The 17500-nt window shown below is 52.2% G+C and overlaps 3 protein-coding genes across 5 annotated transcripts in view; 1 reads left to right on the forward strand and 2 right to left on the reverse strand.

The window, feature by feature from the left end:
• The window catches only part of nup93 (nucleoporin 93), a 26349-nt gene extending 15460 nt beyond the window's left edge, over positions 1-10889 (reverse strand). Inside the window, exons 1-3 of the mRNA XM_083665638.1 lie at positions 10764-10889; positions 5234-5420; positions 3432-3549 (exon numbers count right to left, since the gene is read on the reverse strand). Of these exons, the coding sequence (XP_083521764.1) occupies positions 3432-3549; positions 5234-5412 (297 nt within the window). The 5' untranslated portion in view covers positions 5413-5420; positions 10764-10889. The remainder of the gene's footprint in view (positions 1-3431; positions 3550-5233; positions 5421-10763) is intronic.
• Positions 10890-12891: 2002 nt separating this feature from the next.
• Positions 12892-14038, reverse strand: mt2 (metallothionein 2). Its single transcript, XM_083666717.1, has 3 exons — positions 13842-14038; positions 13577-13642; positions 12892-13123 (listed from the first exon to the last, which is right to left on the reverse strand). Exons 1-3 carry the CDS (start codon positions 13864-13866, stop codon positions 13032-13034), a joined length of 183 nt encoding a protein of 60 aa, XP_083522843.1. The 5' UTR covers positions 13867-14038; the 3' UTR covers positions 12892-13031.
• Positions 14039-14788: 750 nt separating this feature from the next.
• Positions 14789-17500, forward strand: part of bbs2 (Bardet-Biedl syndrome 2) — a 16899-nt gene continuing 14187 nt past the window's right edge. The window contains exons 1-5 of one of the 3 annotated variants that reach the window (XM_083666688.1): positions 14841-14913; positions 15296-15402; positions 15649-15823; positions 16168-16296; positions 16868-17095. In XM_083666688.1, coding sequence (XP_083522814.1) covers positions 16180-16296; positions 16868-17095 — 345 coding nt within the window. In that variant the 5' untranslated portion in view covers positions 14841-14913; positions 15296-15402; positions 15649-15823; positions 16168-16179. Of the gene's footprint in view, positions 14914-15295; positions 15403-15648; positions 15824-16167; positions 16297-16867; positions 17096-17500 lie in introns of all 3 variants that reach the window. The other 2 variants (XM_083666687.1, XM_083666686.1) reach the window with 2 other exon arrangements.

A 17500-nucleotide genomic window follows, 5' to 3' on the forward strand; every position in this document is an offset into this window, starting at 1 on the left:
AACCACCTCTACTGCTACTGCAACCACCTCTACTGCTACCACCTCTACTGCTACTGCTACCACCTCTACTGCAACCACCTCTACTGCTACTGCTACCACCTCTACTGCAACCACCTCTACTGCTACTGCAACCACCTCTACTGCTACTGCTACCACCTCTACTGCTACTGCAACCACCTCTACTGCTACCACCTCTACTGCTACTGCAACCACCTCTACTGCAACCACCTCTACTGCTACTGCTACCACCTCTACTGCTACTGCAACCACCTCTACTGCTACTGCAACCACCTCTACTGCAACCACCTCTACTGCTACCACCTCTACTGCTACCACCTCTACTGCAACCACCTCTACTGCTACCACCTCTACTGCAACCACCTCTACTGCTACTGCTACCACCTCTACTGCTACTGCAACCACCTCTACTGCTACTATTACTAATATTAGTACTGATACTGCTGCTATTACTACCACCATTACTATTCCACAACTACTACTGTACTACTACTACACCAATTATCACTACTGCTACTGCTATGATTAGTACTACTGTGATGTCACAGCTCCTATACTCCTGTGACTCTAGAATGTTCAGAGGACCATGTTGTAGAATGTTCAGAGGACCATGTTGTAGAATGTTCAGAGGACCATGTTGTAGAATGTTCAGAGGACCATGTTGTAGAATGTGTTTAAATAAAGCTTCCATTGCATGTGGCCTCGCAGAGAAGGACTCACCTTCCAGTTCAGCGGAAACAGAAGCACAGGAACATCCAACATGTCTAACACACTCCGTACTTGTATGTTATACACGTGTGACCAGAACATGCTCACACACACACACACACGGTGGATCTGCGGGGCGCGGTCAGGAGTGGTCAACATGTCCATCTTTAACTCACAAAGCATTCTCAGGATGTTGTATTGGTCGGTACCGTGTCACAGTTCTAGAAAACAGTCAGATCCATTCTCAGGATGTTGTATTGGTCGGTACCGTGTCACAGTTCTAGAAAACAGTCAGATCCATTCTCAGGATGTTGTATTGGTCGGTACCGTGTCACAGTTCTAGAAAACAGTCAGATCCATTCTCCATTCTCCCTCCTCTGAACTCAGATCAGCGCTGGATTCTGCCAGGGGCCGTTCAGCAGATCCAGACAGGCAGACAGAGCCAGGCTGGGGTAGAGCTGGAGGCCTGCGTATCAGACACAATGAGCCCCGGGGGGGGGGACCCCACCCTTACTCCTAGCCTACACTTCCACCACCTTCATCATCATCATCCTCCCCCTCCCCCTCCTTCCAGACAGAGAGGTGACAGAGAGAGAGAGAGAGAGAGAGAGAGAGAGAGGTGACAGACAAACCCTGACAGACATGAGCAGATGCCTGAAGGTGGCGTAAGTGTGTGTGTGTGTGTGTGTGTCTGTGTGTCTGCGCGCACACGCTTAGGTAGCATAAGTGTGTGTGTGCTAGTGTGTGTAGGCGATACTCACTCATGCTCTCAGCCTGCGAGGCAGACAGAGAGAAGAGGAGGAGGAGAGGAGAGGAGGAGAGGAGAGATCCAGGCAGACCCGACTCTCTCTCTGGCTGGTGAACGGGACGGGCGGGTTCCCGGGCCGTGGCGGTGTCTGCCTCGCCCCAGCAGAACCGGGCCAGCAGCTGAACAGGAAGAGCTTCTGGAGACTGTTTTACTGAGGCAGGACTGTACCAAGTCAGCCGTCAGACACGGGGGAGGGTACTGGAGACTGTTTTACTGAGGCAGGACTGTACCAAGTCAGCCGTCAGACACGGGGGGGGGGGGGAGGGGGTGAGTGACTACTCAAAGCTCACTGGTCCTCTCCACCCTCCCTCCTCTCTCTCTCCTTCCCATTATCTAGACCATTCTCTCTTCAGTCCCACTCATCTCTTCTTTTTTATACATTTATGCATCCCCCCCCCCCAGCACAATGCAATTATGTTAATGCACCCCCCCCCCCACACATCCTGTCCAGCAATGGGTCTAATAATGGTTCTTAAGAGTCATGTTTAGTTAATGAGGACACACACAGTCCAGTCCAACCTAGCCCAGCCCCAACAGCTGGGTTCACATGTCATCACTGTAGTGGAGAGAGAGAGACACAGAGAGAGAGACACAGAGAGACAGAGAGAGAGAGACAGAGAGAGAGAGAGAGAGACACAGAGAGACAGAGAGAGAGAGAGAGAGAGAGACAGACAGAGAGAGAGAGAGACAGAGAGACAGAGAGAGAGAGACAGACAGACAGAGAGAGAGAGACAGACAGAGAGAGAGAGACAGAGAGAGACAGACAGAGAGAGAGAGACAGAGAGAGAGAGAGAGAGAGACAGAGAGAGAGAGAGAGAGAGAGAGACAGAGAGAGAGAGAGAGAGAGAGAGACAGAGAGAGAGAAATAGATGGAATAGAAACTGAGACTTTTCTTCTCTGCCACTTTATCGCCTCTCACACCCAGCTAACCTAGTCCACATAGCACAGGGCTAACCTAGTCCACATAGCACAGGGCTAACCTAGTCCACATAGCACAGGGCTAACCTAGTCCACATAGCACAGGGCTAACCTAGTCCACATAGCACAGGGCTAACCTAGTCCACATAGCACAGGGCTAACCTAGTCCACATAGCACAGGGCTAACCTAGTCCACATAGCACAGGGCTAACCCAGCCCACATAGCACAGGGCTAACCTAGTCCACATAGCACAGGGCTAACCCAGCCCACATAGCACAGGGCTAACCTAGTCCACATAGCACAGGGCTAACCTAGTCCACATAGCACAGGGCTAACCCAGCCCACATAGCACAGGGCTAACCTAGTCCACATAGCACAGGGCTAACCCAGCCCACATAGCACAGGGCTAACCTAGTCCACATAGCACTGGACCATACCAGCTAGCACTGGTAGGTAGGAGGAGAGGAGGGGAGGGGAGAGGAGGGGAGAGGAGAGGAGAAGAGAGGAGAAGAGAGGAGAAGAGAGGAGAAGAGAGGAGAAGAGGGGAGAGGAGAGGAGAGGAGAGGAGAGGAGAGGAGAGGAGAGGAGAGGAGAGGAGAGGAGAAGAGAAGAGAGGAGAGGAGAAGAGAAGAGAGGGACAGTGTGTCAGAGACCAGGTCTTGGGACAGAGTACAGACTGTCCTTCCAGGGGCGAAGTACTGTTCTAGTAAACCACAGCTCTCACACACACACACACACACACACACACACACACGAAATGTCTCTGTTGCCCTACACTGCATAACTCAGAGCAGAGAGCAGAGACACGTGTATGTGAATACGCTTGTATGATTCCACCATCACCTCACAACTGCAGGCTCAGTAAAACCCACTTCCCCGAGCACGGGAGGACCCTGGTGCCCCCAGCTCTGGGTCAACAACAGCCCAGAGGGGACAGGAGAGGCCCGGACCAGAGGACCTTCTGGGGTGGGAGCATACCTGTATGTCTGTGTCCTTAACGGGCTCCAGGGGTTCGAAGGTGGTGGCAGCGCTGAGACTCTCCAGCCTCTGGGAGATGTGGAAGATGTCCAGACCTCTGGAGCCCAGCAGGATGGAGCTGGAGGACGACAGACAGACAGAAGAGGGTCACAGCTCTGACAGCCACTAGAGGGCGCCCCTGCCAGGCTAGAAGACGACTGCAATGCAGAGCTGACGCAGGAGTGATACTGTGACTTGATTACGTGACAGAATCCAGTTATTCCTGACAAGCATGTCAACTGTCCAGGGCTGCACAGACCGAGGTGAGCTCACCTAGGCTTCCATGTGTCTGTTCTAGGAGCAGCCTTACAGCAGACAACAAGGCCCCTGGTCTTTGCACCAACATGATTGTTTCGAGGAGAATTACGTCATGATGCAGGGGAGGCTGGTGGAGGTAGGAATCGGAGGACGGGCTCATCCGATTTCTACCTCCCCTCCCCGGCAGCCTCCCCTGGCCTCCAGTAAGAACGTGACCCAACATCACCACGTCCAGATATACGCCCCATCATCCCCCGCAGATTAAAGACCGTCTCTTTAGGGTACACCTGGGCTCCTCCTCCTCAGACCTCTCCTCCCCCTAACACCCTCTATCATCCCCCTCTCCTCTCCCTCCCTAACACCCTCTATCATCCTCCTCTCCTCTCCTCCTCCTCCCTAACACCCTCTATCATCCCCCTCTCCTCTCCTCAGACCCCTAACACCCTCTATCATCCCCCTCTCCTCCCCCTCCTCCTCTCCCTCCTCATCCCCCTCTCCTCCCCCTCCTCAGACCCCTAACACCCTCATCACTCTGGATTAAAGCGTCTGTTAAATGACTTAAATGTAAACAAATATATCATTTAAAAGTAAAAAATGCTGATAAACAGTTCTGCCCACCTCCTGAGACCACAGGACGGTCAGTGGACACACACACACACACACACACACACACACACACACACACACACACACAGACAGACAGACACACACTCACACACACACAGCCGATGGTCAGTGGACGTTGTGTTTGTAAGAGAAGAGCAACTCGCTCCATCTCAATCCATGATTCACACTGCACCCAGGAGAGGCTGGCGGAGGTAGAAATCGGAGGACAGGCTCGGTGTGATGCATGGATGCATGCAAGGGAATGAGGAATGGTATCAAACATGTAGTCTATTCTGCCTTCCCTGTGTCCTCTGTCCTTGTCTCCTCCTCCCTTCCCTGTGTCCTCTGTCCTTGTCTCCTCCTCCCTTCCCTGTGTCCTCTGTCCTTGTCTCCTCCTCCCTTCCCTGTGTCCTCTGTCCTTGTCTCCTCCTCCCTTCCCTGTGTCCTCTGTCCTTGTCTCCTCCTCCCTTCCCTGTGTCCTCTGTCCTTGTCTCCTCCTCCCTTCCCTGTGTCCTCTGTCCTTGTCTCCTCCTCCCTTCCCTGTGTCCTCTGTCCTTGTCTCCTCCTCCCTTCCCTGTGTCCTTGCCACACCAACAATAATAACGATATAATAATATATAATAATAATAATAATAATCATAATAATAATACATTCATATTGTAAAGCGCTTTTCTCAGTAATCAAAGACACGACATTCCATGTAGAGAACAAGAATAGATAAAAAGTCAAACAAAAGAACAGTCAGTAAAAACAACAATACAAACAGTTAGTTTAATACAATACAAAAATTAGAACCCAATAGAACTAGAACCCCATAGAACAAAGAACTAGAACCCAGAACAAAGAACTAGAACCCAGTAGAACCCAGAACTCAGGACTAGAACCCAGTAGAACTCACGCTTTGACGTCAGCAGCGTCCTGGCTGGTGCGTGTCAGGGTGCGGGAGCGCAGCCTCTCCCCAGCCTGCTGGATCTCCTGGAGGTTCCGCTCCACATGGGGCAGCTCAGACACCGCCTCCGTCTCTGCAGCCAACAGCTCGGCCTGCTGGAGCAGCTCCCCAAAGCCCTCCGCCTCCATGACAACCACTGACACACACACACACACACACACACACACACACACACACACACACACACACACACACACACACACACACACACACACACACACACACACACACACACACACGTCAAACATGTAGCTGGGTCACATTGTAACTTGACATTGCTACACTGTAATGTAGTGTAACACCGTCAGGCCCGCTGTAGGAACACTGACAACAAGTCCCCTCCTAGAGACCTCTACACCCCCACTACCCCCCTGTACTAACCCTAACCCTAACCCTAGAGACCTCTACACCCCCACTACCCCCCTGTACTAACCCTAACCCTAACCCTAGAGACCTCTACACCCCCACTAACCCCCTGTACTAACCCTAACCCTAACCCTAGAGACCTCTTCACCCCCACTACCCCCCTGTACTAACCCTAACCCTAACCCTAGAGACCTCTACACCCCCACTACCCCCCTGTACTAACCCTAGAGACCTCTTCACCCCCACTACCTCCCTGTACTAACCCTAGAGACCTCTTCACCCCCACTACCCCCCTGTACTAACCCTAGAGACCTCTTCACCCCCACTACCCCCCTGTACTAACCCTAGAGACCTCTTCACCCCCACTACCCCCCTGTACTAACCCTAGAGACCTCTTCACCCCCACTACCTCCCTGTACTAACCCTAGAGACCTCTTCACCCCCACTACCCCCCTGTACTAACCCTAGAGACCTCTTCACCCCCACTACCCCCCTGTACTAACCCTAGAGACCTCTTCACCCCCACTACCCCCCTGTACTAACCCTAGAGACCTCTTCACCCCCACTACCCCCCTGTACTAACCCTAGAGACCTCTTCACCCCCACTACCCCCCTGTACTAACCCTAACCCTGTACTAACCCTAGAGACCTCTACACCCCCACTACCCCCCTGTACTAACCCTAGAGACCTCTTCACCCCCACTACCCCCCCTGTACTAACCCTAACCCTAGAGACCTCTTCATCCCCACTACCCCCCTGTACTAACCCTAACCCTAGAGACCTCTTCATCCCCACTACCCCCCCTGTACTAACCCTAACCCTAACCCTAGAGACCTCTTCACCCCCACTACCCCCCTGTACTAACCCTAACCCTAGAGACCTCTTCATCCCCACTACCCCCCTGTACTAACCCTAACCCTAGAGACCTCTTCATCCCCACTACCCCCCCTGTACTAACCCTAGAGACCTCTTCATCCCCACTACCCCCCTGTACTAACCCTAACCCTAGAGACCTCTTCATCCCCACTACCCCCCCTGTACTAACCCTAACCCTAGAGACCTCTTCATCCCCACTACCCCCCCTGTACTAACCCTAACCCTAGAGACCTCTTCATCCCCACTACCCCCCCTGTACTAACCCTAACCCTAGAGACCTCTTCACCCCCACTACCCCCCTGTACTAACCCTAACCATAACCCTAGAGACCTCTTCATCCCCACTACCTCCCTGTACTAACCCTAACCATAACCCTAGAGACCTCTTCACCCCCACTACCCCCCTGTACTAACCCTAACCATAACCCTAGAGACCTCTTCACCCCCACTACCTCCCTGTACTAACCCTAACCATAACCCTAGAGACCTCTTCACCCCCACTACCTCCCTGTACTAACCCTAGAGACCTCTTCACCCCCACTACCCCCCTGTACTAACCCTAACCCTAGAGACCTCTTCACCCCCACTACCCCCCTGTACTAACCCTAACCCTAGAGACCTCTTCACCCCCACTACCCCCCTGTACTAACCCTAACCCTAGAGACCTCTTCACCCCCACTACCCCCCTGTACTAACCCTAACCCTAGAGACCTCTTCATCCCCACTACCCCCCTGTACTAACCCTAACCCTAGAGACCTCTTCACCCCCACTACCCCCCTGTACTAACCCTAACCCTAGAGACCTCTACACCCCCACTACCCCCCTGTACTAACCCTAACCCTAGAGACCTCTTCATCCCCACTACCCCCCTGTACTAACCCTAACCCTAGAGACCTCTTCATCCCCACTACCCCCCCTGTACTAACCCTAACCCTAGAGACCTCTTCATCCCCACTACCCCCCCTGTACTAACCCTAACCCTAGAGACCTCTTCATCCCCACTACCCCCCCTGTACTAACCCTAACCCTAGAGACCTCTTCACCCCCACTACCCCCCTGTACTAACCCTAACCATAACCCTAGAGACCTCTTCATCCCCACTACCTCCCTGTACTAACCCTAACCATAACCCTAGAGACCTCTTCACCCCCACTACCCCCCTGTACTAACCCTAACCATAACCCTAGAGACCTCTTCACCCCCACTACCTCCCTGTACTAACCCTAACCATAACCCTAGAGACCTCTTCACCCCCACTACCTCCCTGTACTAACCCTAGAGACCTCTTCACCCCCACTACCCCCCTGTACTAACCCTAACCCTAGAGACCTCTTCACCCCCACTACCCCCCTGTACTAACCCTAACCCTAGAGACCTCTTCACCCCCACTACCCCCCTGTACTAACCCTAACCCTAGAGACCTCTTCACCCCCACTACCCCCCTGTACTAACCCTAACCCTAGAGACCTCTTCATCCCCACTACCCCCCTGTACTAACCCTAACCCTAGAGACCTCTTCACCCCCACTACCCCCCTGTACTAACCCTAACCCTAGAGACCTCTACACCCCCACTACCCCCCTGTACTAACCCTAACCCTAGAGACCTCTTCATCCCCACTACCCCCCTGTACTAACCCTAACCCTAGAGACCTCTTCATCCCCACTACCCCCCTATACTAACCCTAACCCTAGAGACCTCTTCACCCCCACTACCCCCCTGTACTAACCCTAACCCTAGAGACCTCTTCACCCCCACTACCCCCCTGTACTAACCCTAACCCTAGAGACCTCTTCATCCCCACTACCCCCCTGTACTAACCCTAACCCTAGAGACCTCTTCATCCCCACTACCACCCTGTACTAACCCTAACCCTAGAGACCTCTTCACCCCCACTACCCCCCTGTACTAACCCTAACCCTAGAGACCTCTTCATCCCCACTACCCCCCTGTACTAACCCTAACCCTAGAGACCTCTACACCCCCACTACCCCCCTGTACTAACCCTAACCCTAGAGACCTCTTCATCCCCACTACCCCCCTGTACTAACCCTAACCCTAGAGACCTCTACACCCCCACTACCCCCCTGTACTAACCCTAACCCTAGAGACCTCTTCACCCCCACTACCCCCCTGTACTAACCCTAACCCTAGAGACCTCTTCACCCCCACTACCCCCCTGTACTAACCCTAACCCTAGAGACCTCTTCACCCCCACTACCCCCCTGTACTAACCCTAACCCTAGAGACCTCTTCACCCCCACTACCCCCCTGTACTAACCCTAACCCCTGTACTAACCCTAACCCTAGAGACCTCTTCACCCCCACTACCCCCCTGTACTAACCCTAGAGACCTCTTCACCCCCACTACCCCCCCTGTACTAACCCTAACCCTAGAGACCTCTACACCCCCACTACCCCCCTGTACTAACCCTAACCCTAGAGACCTCTTCACCCCCACTACCCCCCTGTACTAACCCTAACCCTAGAGACCTCTTCACCCCCACTACCCCCCTGTACTAACCCTAACCCTAGAGACCTCTTCACCCCCACTACCCCCCTGTACTAACCCTAACCCCTGTACTAACCCTAACCCTAGAGACCTCTTCACCCCCACTACCCCCCTGTACTAACCCTAGAGACCTCTTCACCCCCACTACCCCCCTGTACTAACCCTAACCCTAGAGACCTCTACACCCCCACTACCCCCCTGTACTAACCCTAACCCTAGAGACCTCTTCACCCCCACTACCCCCCTGTACTAACCCTGACCCTAGAGACCTCTTCACCCCCACTACCCCCCTGTACTAACCCTGACCCTAGAGACCTCTTCACCCCCACTACCCCCCTGTACTAACCCTAACCCTAGAGACCTCTACACCCCCACTACCCCCCTGTACTAACCCTAACCCTAGAGACCTCTTCACCCCCACTACCCCCCTGTACTAACCCTAACCCTAGAGACCTCTTCATCCCCACTACCCCCCTGTACTAACCCTAACCCTAGAGACCTCTTCACCCCCACTACCCCCCTGTACTAACCCTAACCCTAGAGACCTCTTCACCCCCACTACCCCCCTGTACTAACCCTAACCCCTGTACTAACCCTAACCCTAGAGACCTCTTCACCCCCACTACCCCCCTGTACTAACCCTAGAGACCTCTTCACCCCCACTACCCCCCTGTACTAACCCTAGAGACCTCTTCACCTCCCACTACCCCCCTGTACTAACCCTAACCCTAGAGACCTCTTCACCCTCACTACCCCCCTGTACTAACCCTAACCCTAGAGACCTCTTCACCCCCACTACCCCCCTGTACTAACCCTAGAGACCTCTTCACCCCCACTACCCCCCTGTACTAACCCTAACCATTGATTACTTTGTCTTATGATGACTGTTGGATAGATGATTCACTTAATTAAACAAATGTATTTGTTGTAAGTCTCTTTGGATAAAGATGTCTGTTAAACGTCAAATGTAATGTAATGTAAATGAGTGAAGGAAGTGCGAGCGGTCCTGGAGCTCCTCCTGAACATCTCGATGAAACCTCAGTGGGACCACACCACCAAACAGGCCTACCGGCCTACCGTTCACACTCCTACTCTGTCTGGGGGGTTCAGGATTATTCCAGATCATCCTGAAATATCTTACCAGATCTGGCTGTCTGGAAATATTGTATCCCAAAAATGCAGCACAGAAAAAGTGTAAGTAACATAAACCAGCAGGTCCTGTCTGACTACCAGGTTGTTGTCTCTGGAGAGACTGGGAGGTTATTTTACAGCACATTTACAGTGACTTGCGTTAGACATGCATTTGTTCTCACTCACACACACACACACACACACACACACACACACACACACACACACACACACACACACACACACACACACACACACACACACACACACACACACACGATGACCGCGGCCACGCGATGACAGTTTGAATCAAAAGCAGCGCGCGCACACAGCAGCCCGGCCGGTAACGGATCTGAACTAAACATCATTTAGTTTCAGGACTAAAACTTCAGACGAGAGACTAAAACAACCGCACGACCTTCACGTTTTCTGCCATAAATCTTCCATTCCCGACAGGTTTATTCGTCCAGGGCCGCCAGTCTCCCAGTCACTTAGCCTGTTAGCCTGTTAGCCTGCAGCGCCGGGCCGCGGACGGCTCGTTTCTCCGGTTCTCATTCGGCGGAGACGGTAACGATCAACTCCCGGACAACTTACATGAAACAGACACTAAACGATCCCTTTCCCTTGTTCCGCGAACGGCTCTTCTCACTGTTAGCGGCTCCGGTAGCGACTTCTCTCGTTCTGTGTTCCAGTCGGACCTTCAGGACGGTTACCCCGGAACTTCTCTCCTACAGGCTCCCGCTGATTGGACGACACTCACAGGAAACTGTTGTTGTTCTTCGTCTATGTCGGCGTCCGGGATGGAGAGAGGACAGCGCGGCGGCCGTTCCGCCCCCTGCTGGTCAGAGACCACCGTCTATGTCTGACCCCCTGCTGGTCAGAGACCACCGTCTATGTCTGACCCCCTGCTGGTCAGAGAACACCGTCTATGTCTGACCCCCTGCTGGTCAGAGACCACCGTCTATGTCTGACCCCCTGCTGGTCAGAGACCACCGTCTATGTCTGACCCCCTGCTGGTCAGAGACCACCGTCTATGTCTGACCCCCTGCTGGTCAGAGAACACCGTCTATGTCTGACCCCCTGCTGGTCAGAGAACACCGTCTATGTCTGACCCCCTGCTGGTCAGAGAACACCGTCTATGTCTGACCCCCTGCTGGTCAGAGACCACCGTCTATGTCTGACCCCCTGCTGGTCAGAGACCACCGTCTATGTCTGACCCCCTGCTGGTCAGAGACCACCGTCTATGTCTGACCCCCTGCTGGTCAGAGACCACCGTCTATGTCTGACCCCCTGCTGGTCAGAGACCACCGTCTATGTCTGACCCCCTGCTGGTCAGAGACCAGCACCTCAGAACCTTCCATCTGGATCACAACCCTGACCCAGGATCAGATCCTCGGTCTGATTCTGACCAGTATAGGGAATCAGACAGATCGATCTGATCCTGGATAGCAAGTAAATGAGACTAAGGTCACCCATGAGACAGACCATACATGTACACTCAGAATTACAAATATAATACAACAAATTAATTATACTGTATATCAATTATGAAGTCAATTTGCACAATAATCAGTTAAACAAGTACATTCCTCTTATGACAGATCTTAAACTGAGAGGTCTTAAACTGAACCAAGTGAGAGTAGAATCTAATTGAGTTTGTTTTGAGTACCATAAAAAATACTCATTTGCTGTCATAGTATTCCTCTCCCATAAAAATAATATTAAAAAAATAACTTTATCTTAATTGGTTATCAATCAAACGCATAACGAACCCTAATGATTGATCAGACATTGCAGTATGCGAACCGACTTCAACACAGATGTGAAAAAAACAAATGTAATTTTCTGATGTCTTCCATGTGTTAGAGGGTGAAACTGGTGATGAAGACTCTGATGAAGACTCTGATGAAGGCTCTGATGTCATAGCTGTGGTTGAATGGAAGGCCACGTGTGCACGTGGCTTATCCACAATACCAAGACATTCACACCTGAACGTTAAACACCTGAACATTGAACACCTGAATTGTCCACAAGTTCGTCTCCCACCCCTGCCTAGTGATGACCTGGTGTTGTGTAAGCTCGTAGTTAGTTACTACAGCTGACCCTGTGCTCCCTGTGTGTTGTGTGTGCGCGCGTTTGATTGTGTCCACTGGTTAGTGTTCAGTAGGGAAGATTACACAGCAGGATTAAGATGAACAACTGTTCAAGGACACATCCAGATGTCCGCCGGTTCTGATGTGGTATTGGATCCTGAGACACCGGTCAGAACCTTCCATGACACCAGAGGGGGGTGACAGTATCTGTCCTCCTCCGGCACCCTAGCTCCTTTACATCAAGTTCCATCCCTTAGTCTCCCCCCCCCCCCCCGCCTTTAGACTGATTTACTCTGACTTTAACCACGTCAAATGATTTCTCTAAACATTAACACAAATTAATCACATCGAGACTTTAAATGCAGAGTGGCCCTTACTGTCTAGCCAAGCTGAGCCCTTCTAGGGACTAATCCACTGTCAGCGTCGGTCTGGACCAGCGACTGCAGAATCATCACTTCCATGTGGCCGCGGGAACAATAGCTGATCACACACGAGATTAACCACTAACCCCCCCTCCCCCGCCTAACACCCCCTCCCAACCCCCCCCAGTACAGTACAGTCAACCGCTACAGTAACGGTTCACTCCAGCACAGAAAAAAAAAAAACACACATGAGCTCAACCATTTAGCTTACATTCTTTTTTATTAGGACATTTAACAGAAAAAGTACAAAATCTATTACTCTAGACGAGACGAGGTCCGTTTCATATTTCATTTACAGGAAGACGAGTGCACGGCGGCGGATGGACCGGCGGATGGACCGGCCCGCCTCACTGGCAGCAGCTCGTGTCGCAGGTCTTGCCCTTGCAGACGCACCCGGAGGCGCACTTGGGGCAGCCGCTGGGGCAGCACTCACAGCAGCCTGGGGACGGAACCAGCCATTACTGACGACTGACCTTAATGGATCAATTAGTTCAATGGGCTTCATTCCACTGAAAGAGGCCTTTGGATTCACGTAAACATCGGTTCCACATGATAGAAATGCGTTTAAAGCAACACAAACTGGGTTGAACACTAAACTTAAATAAATCAAAGGTCACGTGTTGATTAAACACAAACACATTTCATGTGGAACCAATGTGCACAATTGTTTTAGGTAAATCTAAAGGCCTTTTTTCGCCCCCAGTGTGGCATGGGAGGCAAGCGTTCACATCGCCAAAGCAAGTGAAATTGCAGATAACCAAAACAAATTTAGCAGTACTCATTACACAAGAGTTTCAAAACAGTAAACGTAAAACATTAGGCGTCATTAGCAGCAGTCGATCACCACGTTGGAAAAGGTTTGAACATGTAAATTAAAGCAAAAACCACTTACTCTTCTTACAGGAGGTGCAGGAGCAGTTAGTGCATTTGCAGGATCCAGCGCATTTGCAGGTTCCAGCTAGAAACGTCAAACACAAACGTTAGCACGTTAGACACGAAACGAGCACAATTATTCTCCCTGTTCCATCCTCCTGTTGAGGACTGATGCCGTAGAGCTGCTCTGCCTCAGACATGGCGTTGCTTCAATGTCGTAACATAAACGAGACCTGACGGTTCTAACATGCTGTGAATCTGATCTCTGTGGCGCGGACACTTACTCTTGGAGCAGTCACAAGGATCCATGTCTGAGTTCGCGTCTCCCTTCTTTATCCCAGTGGAATGATGAACTTCTGTCTCTGAGTCGTCAGCGTCTGTCCTCACCTTGGCGGAGTCCCCTTTTATACCGTCCGGGTCGCCTACGGAGGGCCGAGTGCAAACCTGCCTGTGGTGCGGTCACGTAGACGATGATTCATCAGAGCTGCACACGATTTCCTTTCAACCACAAAGCGCGAAGTGAACTTCCCACGGAGGACGAGCTGCTCTGTTGTTTTCATGTTATATAAGCCTCATTAACATTAACACTTGCCTTCATTATGCAACTCAAGCACACTCAACACCTACTACCAAAGTTGTTTACAAACGCCTTTAATACATTGTTTATCAACGGATTTAAAAATCCTATAAATCAGAGGTTTTGGTTTAAAAAAAAAACACTACTGTTAGACTGTCATCACAGTCTGAAGTCACAATGTGGAAAAAGTGTGGTAGATTTACAGACACAAATGGTAACCTAATCGCATTGTAGAGCAGCCTATAAAACAAACAAACAGTCTACACATATACGGTCTATATAGATATATTCTATAGATATTCTATAGATGTATCTCAAATCAAATCAAATCAAATGATCTCATGATAAACTGGACAGTCATGCTTACTAATTGTATGTTGTCATGTATGCACACGGTACACAACCTTTCATTGGTGCCCTTTGTCACTCCTCCCGGAGACAATGAAGTGTAGCACTCGAACTTCACCGTGCCCGTCTGCACACCCCCCCCCCCCCCCCCCCCCCTCGTCTGCACCCCGCCCCGCCCCCCCCACCCTCGTCTGCACCCCGCCCCGCCCCCCCCACCCTCGTCTGCACCCCGCCCGGGTGCAGACGAGGGGGACAAAGTCAACAGTCGGTATGGATGCCGGTTTTGCGCTCGTCGTCCCGGAGTCTCCCCGGTGTGAGTCCGCGTCCTCGCGCCTCGCCCCGGGAGAAGGAGCCGTCTGGTTGTGTGACGTATCCAGACAGACTCTGTACTGCTCAGGCACAATTCTGACATACATGAGAAGGACAGTATGGTAATGAACCTAACCCTAACTCGATCTAACCATAACCCGATCTAACCCTAAACCGATCTAACCCTAACCCTAACCCAATGTAACCCGATCTAACCCTAACCCAGAACACAAGATACCTCATGCAAAACATGTATGACTTGGAAAAATGAGAATTCACGAAAGGGGAAAATCATCACAACATTATGCTTAAACGTACACATGAATAATCATTCAAATAAAGCCTAATATTATCAATGCCAAACTCTGGTTTCTGGTTAAAATAGAAACATTGTATCTTTGACATAGATGTGATTGATGTGGTGTGATTTGATTGATGTATTTGATGGGATGTATTTGATGGGATGTATTTGAACACCAGCTCTCTCACACCTCCAACTCCAAGCAGGAACCCGTGACGTCACCTGCAGGCGGAAAGCCTCTCGTTGCCTTGACTCCCGTCCCGTTAACCGGCTCCTCACACCGACTGGCAGCTAAACACCGACGACTGCGGTAAGACAACTTTACACCGTATTATCACACCCGGTAAATGCGTGCTCAACAAAGCAGACGCTGCAATGCCTCATGCTTTATATGTTGTCAAGATGTTTGAGTCGTGTGTTTCAGCAGCTAATCGGGTCGGCAGCTAGCTAGCTAGCATGCTACTGTATGTGGAGATGGGTACAGCGAGCTAGCAGCAGCAGCTAGCCAGCTAGCTAACAATCTAAACAATCTGTTTTTGTTTTTTTGTCGAGCAAGTGAAGTGAAGTGGTGAAGCAGAGTAGAGTCTAGAGGAAGGTAGAAAGAGAAAGAGAAAGAGAAACGGGTCAGATAAAGAGCCTTTAACACGGAGAGCAAACGACAGGGATTAGATGAAAAGCCTCACAAGCTGCCGCGGGTTGCGAGGCAACGGGACTCCCAGCGGGTGACTCCGGTAAGCTGGTTATGACATTAGCCGGACAGGAGGATGGCACACACACACACACACACACTCACCACACACACTCACCACACACTCACCACACACACTCACACACACCCACACACTCACACTCACACTCACACTCACTCACTCTTTCACATACACACACACACACACACACACACACACACTCACCACACACACTCACCACACACTCACCACACACACTCACACACACCCACACACTCACACTCACACTCACACTCACTCACTCTTTCACATACACACACACACACACACACACACACACACACACACACACACCTTTCTCCTGACCTGTCCTGTCTCTGTTCCAGGATCGTGCCACCATGCTGGTGCCAATCTTCACCCTGAAGTTGAACCATAAGATCAACCCTCGCATGGTGACCATGGGGAAGTTTGACGGGGTTCACCCCTGCCTCACTGCTGCTACCCAGGCAGGGAAGGTACGGCTGACACCCTGGTCCTCTGGTCCCCTGGTCCCCTGGTCCTCTGGTCCCCTGGTCCCCTGGTCCTCTGGTCCCCTGGTCCCCTGGTCCTCTGGTCCCCTGGTCCCCTGGTCCCCTGGTCCTCTGGTCCTCTGGTCCCCTGGTCCCCTGGTCCTCTGGTCCCCTGGTCCTCTGGTCCTCTGGTCCCCTGGTCCTCTGGTCCCCTGGTCCTCTGGTCCCCTGGTCCCCTGGTCCTCTGGTCCCCTGGTCCCCTGGTCCTCTGGTCCCCTGGTCCTCTGGTCCCCTGGTCCCCTGGTCCCCTGGTCCTCTGGTCCCCTGGTCCTCTGGTCCCCTGGTCCCCTGGTCCTCTGGTCCCCTGGTCCCCTGGTCCTCTGGTCCTCTGGTCCTCTGGTCCCCTGGTCCTCTGGCTCGATCTTAATGCAGAACCCTTTTGGCTTCCATTTAGAACCTTCTGTGAAAAGGGTTCTTCAAAGGGGACAAATGACCCTTTTAGAACCATTATTGTAGAAGTGTAGAAGCTATCTACTCAGGTCAATGATGTTGCATTCAAACCCCCCCCCCCCCCCAGGTGTTCATCCACAACCCCCACACACGGGGCCAGAGGCAGGCGGCCCACCGTGTGAGCCAGAGCGCCCAGGACTCTGACATCTGTCTGCTGAACATCAACCAGGCCGTCAGCTGCCTGACCTCAGGGGCACTAGGACCCAGCACCCAGGGGGACACCCTACTGGTCGCCTCCCACACCAACCTGCTGGCCTACGACGTCCATGACAACACTGACGTCTTCTACAGAGAGGTGAGGGGGGGGGGAGGGAGGGGAGGGGAGGGTCCACGACAACACTGACGTCTTCTACAGAGAGGTGAGGGGGGGGGGAGGGAGGGGAGGGTCAACGACAACACTGACGTCTTCTACAGAGAGGTGAGGGGGGGGAGGGAGGGGAGGGTCAACGACAACACTGACGTCTTCTACAGAGAGGTGAGGGGGGGGGGAGGGAGGGGAGGGTCCATGACAACACTAATGTCTTCTACAGAGAGGTGAGGGGGGGGGAGGGAGGGGAGGGTCCACGACAACACTGACGTCTTCTACAGAGAGGTGAGGGGGGGGAGGGGAGGGAGAGAGCGGAGCGGAGCGTCCATGACAACACTGACCTTCTTCTACAGAGAGGTGAGGGGGGGGGAACCCTTTGAAGAACCCTTTTGG

This window comes from Argentina silus (genome assembly GCF_951799395.1).
Source record: "Argentina silus genome assembly, chromosome: 3".
NCBI classification, from domain to species: Eukaryota; Metazoa; Chordata; class Actinopteri; order Argentiniformes; family Argentinidae; genus Argentina; species Argentina silus.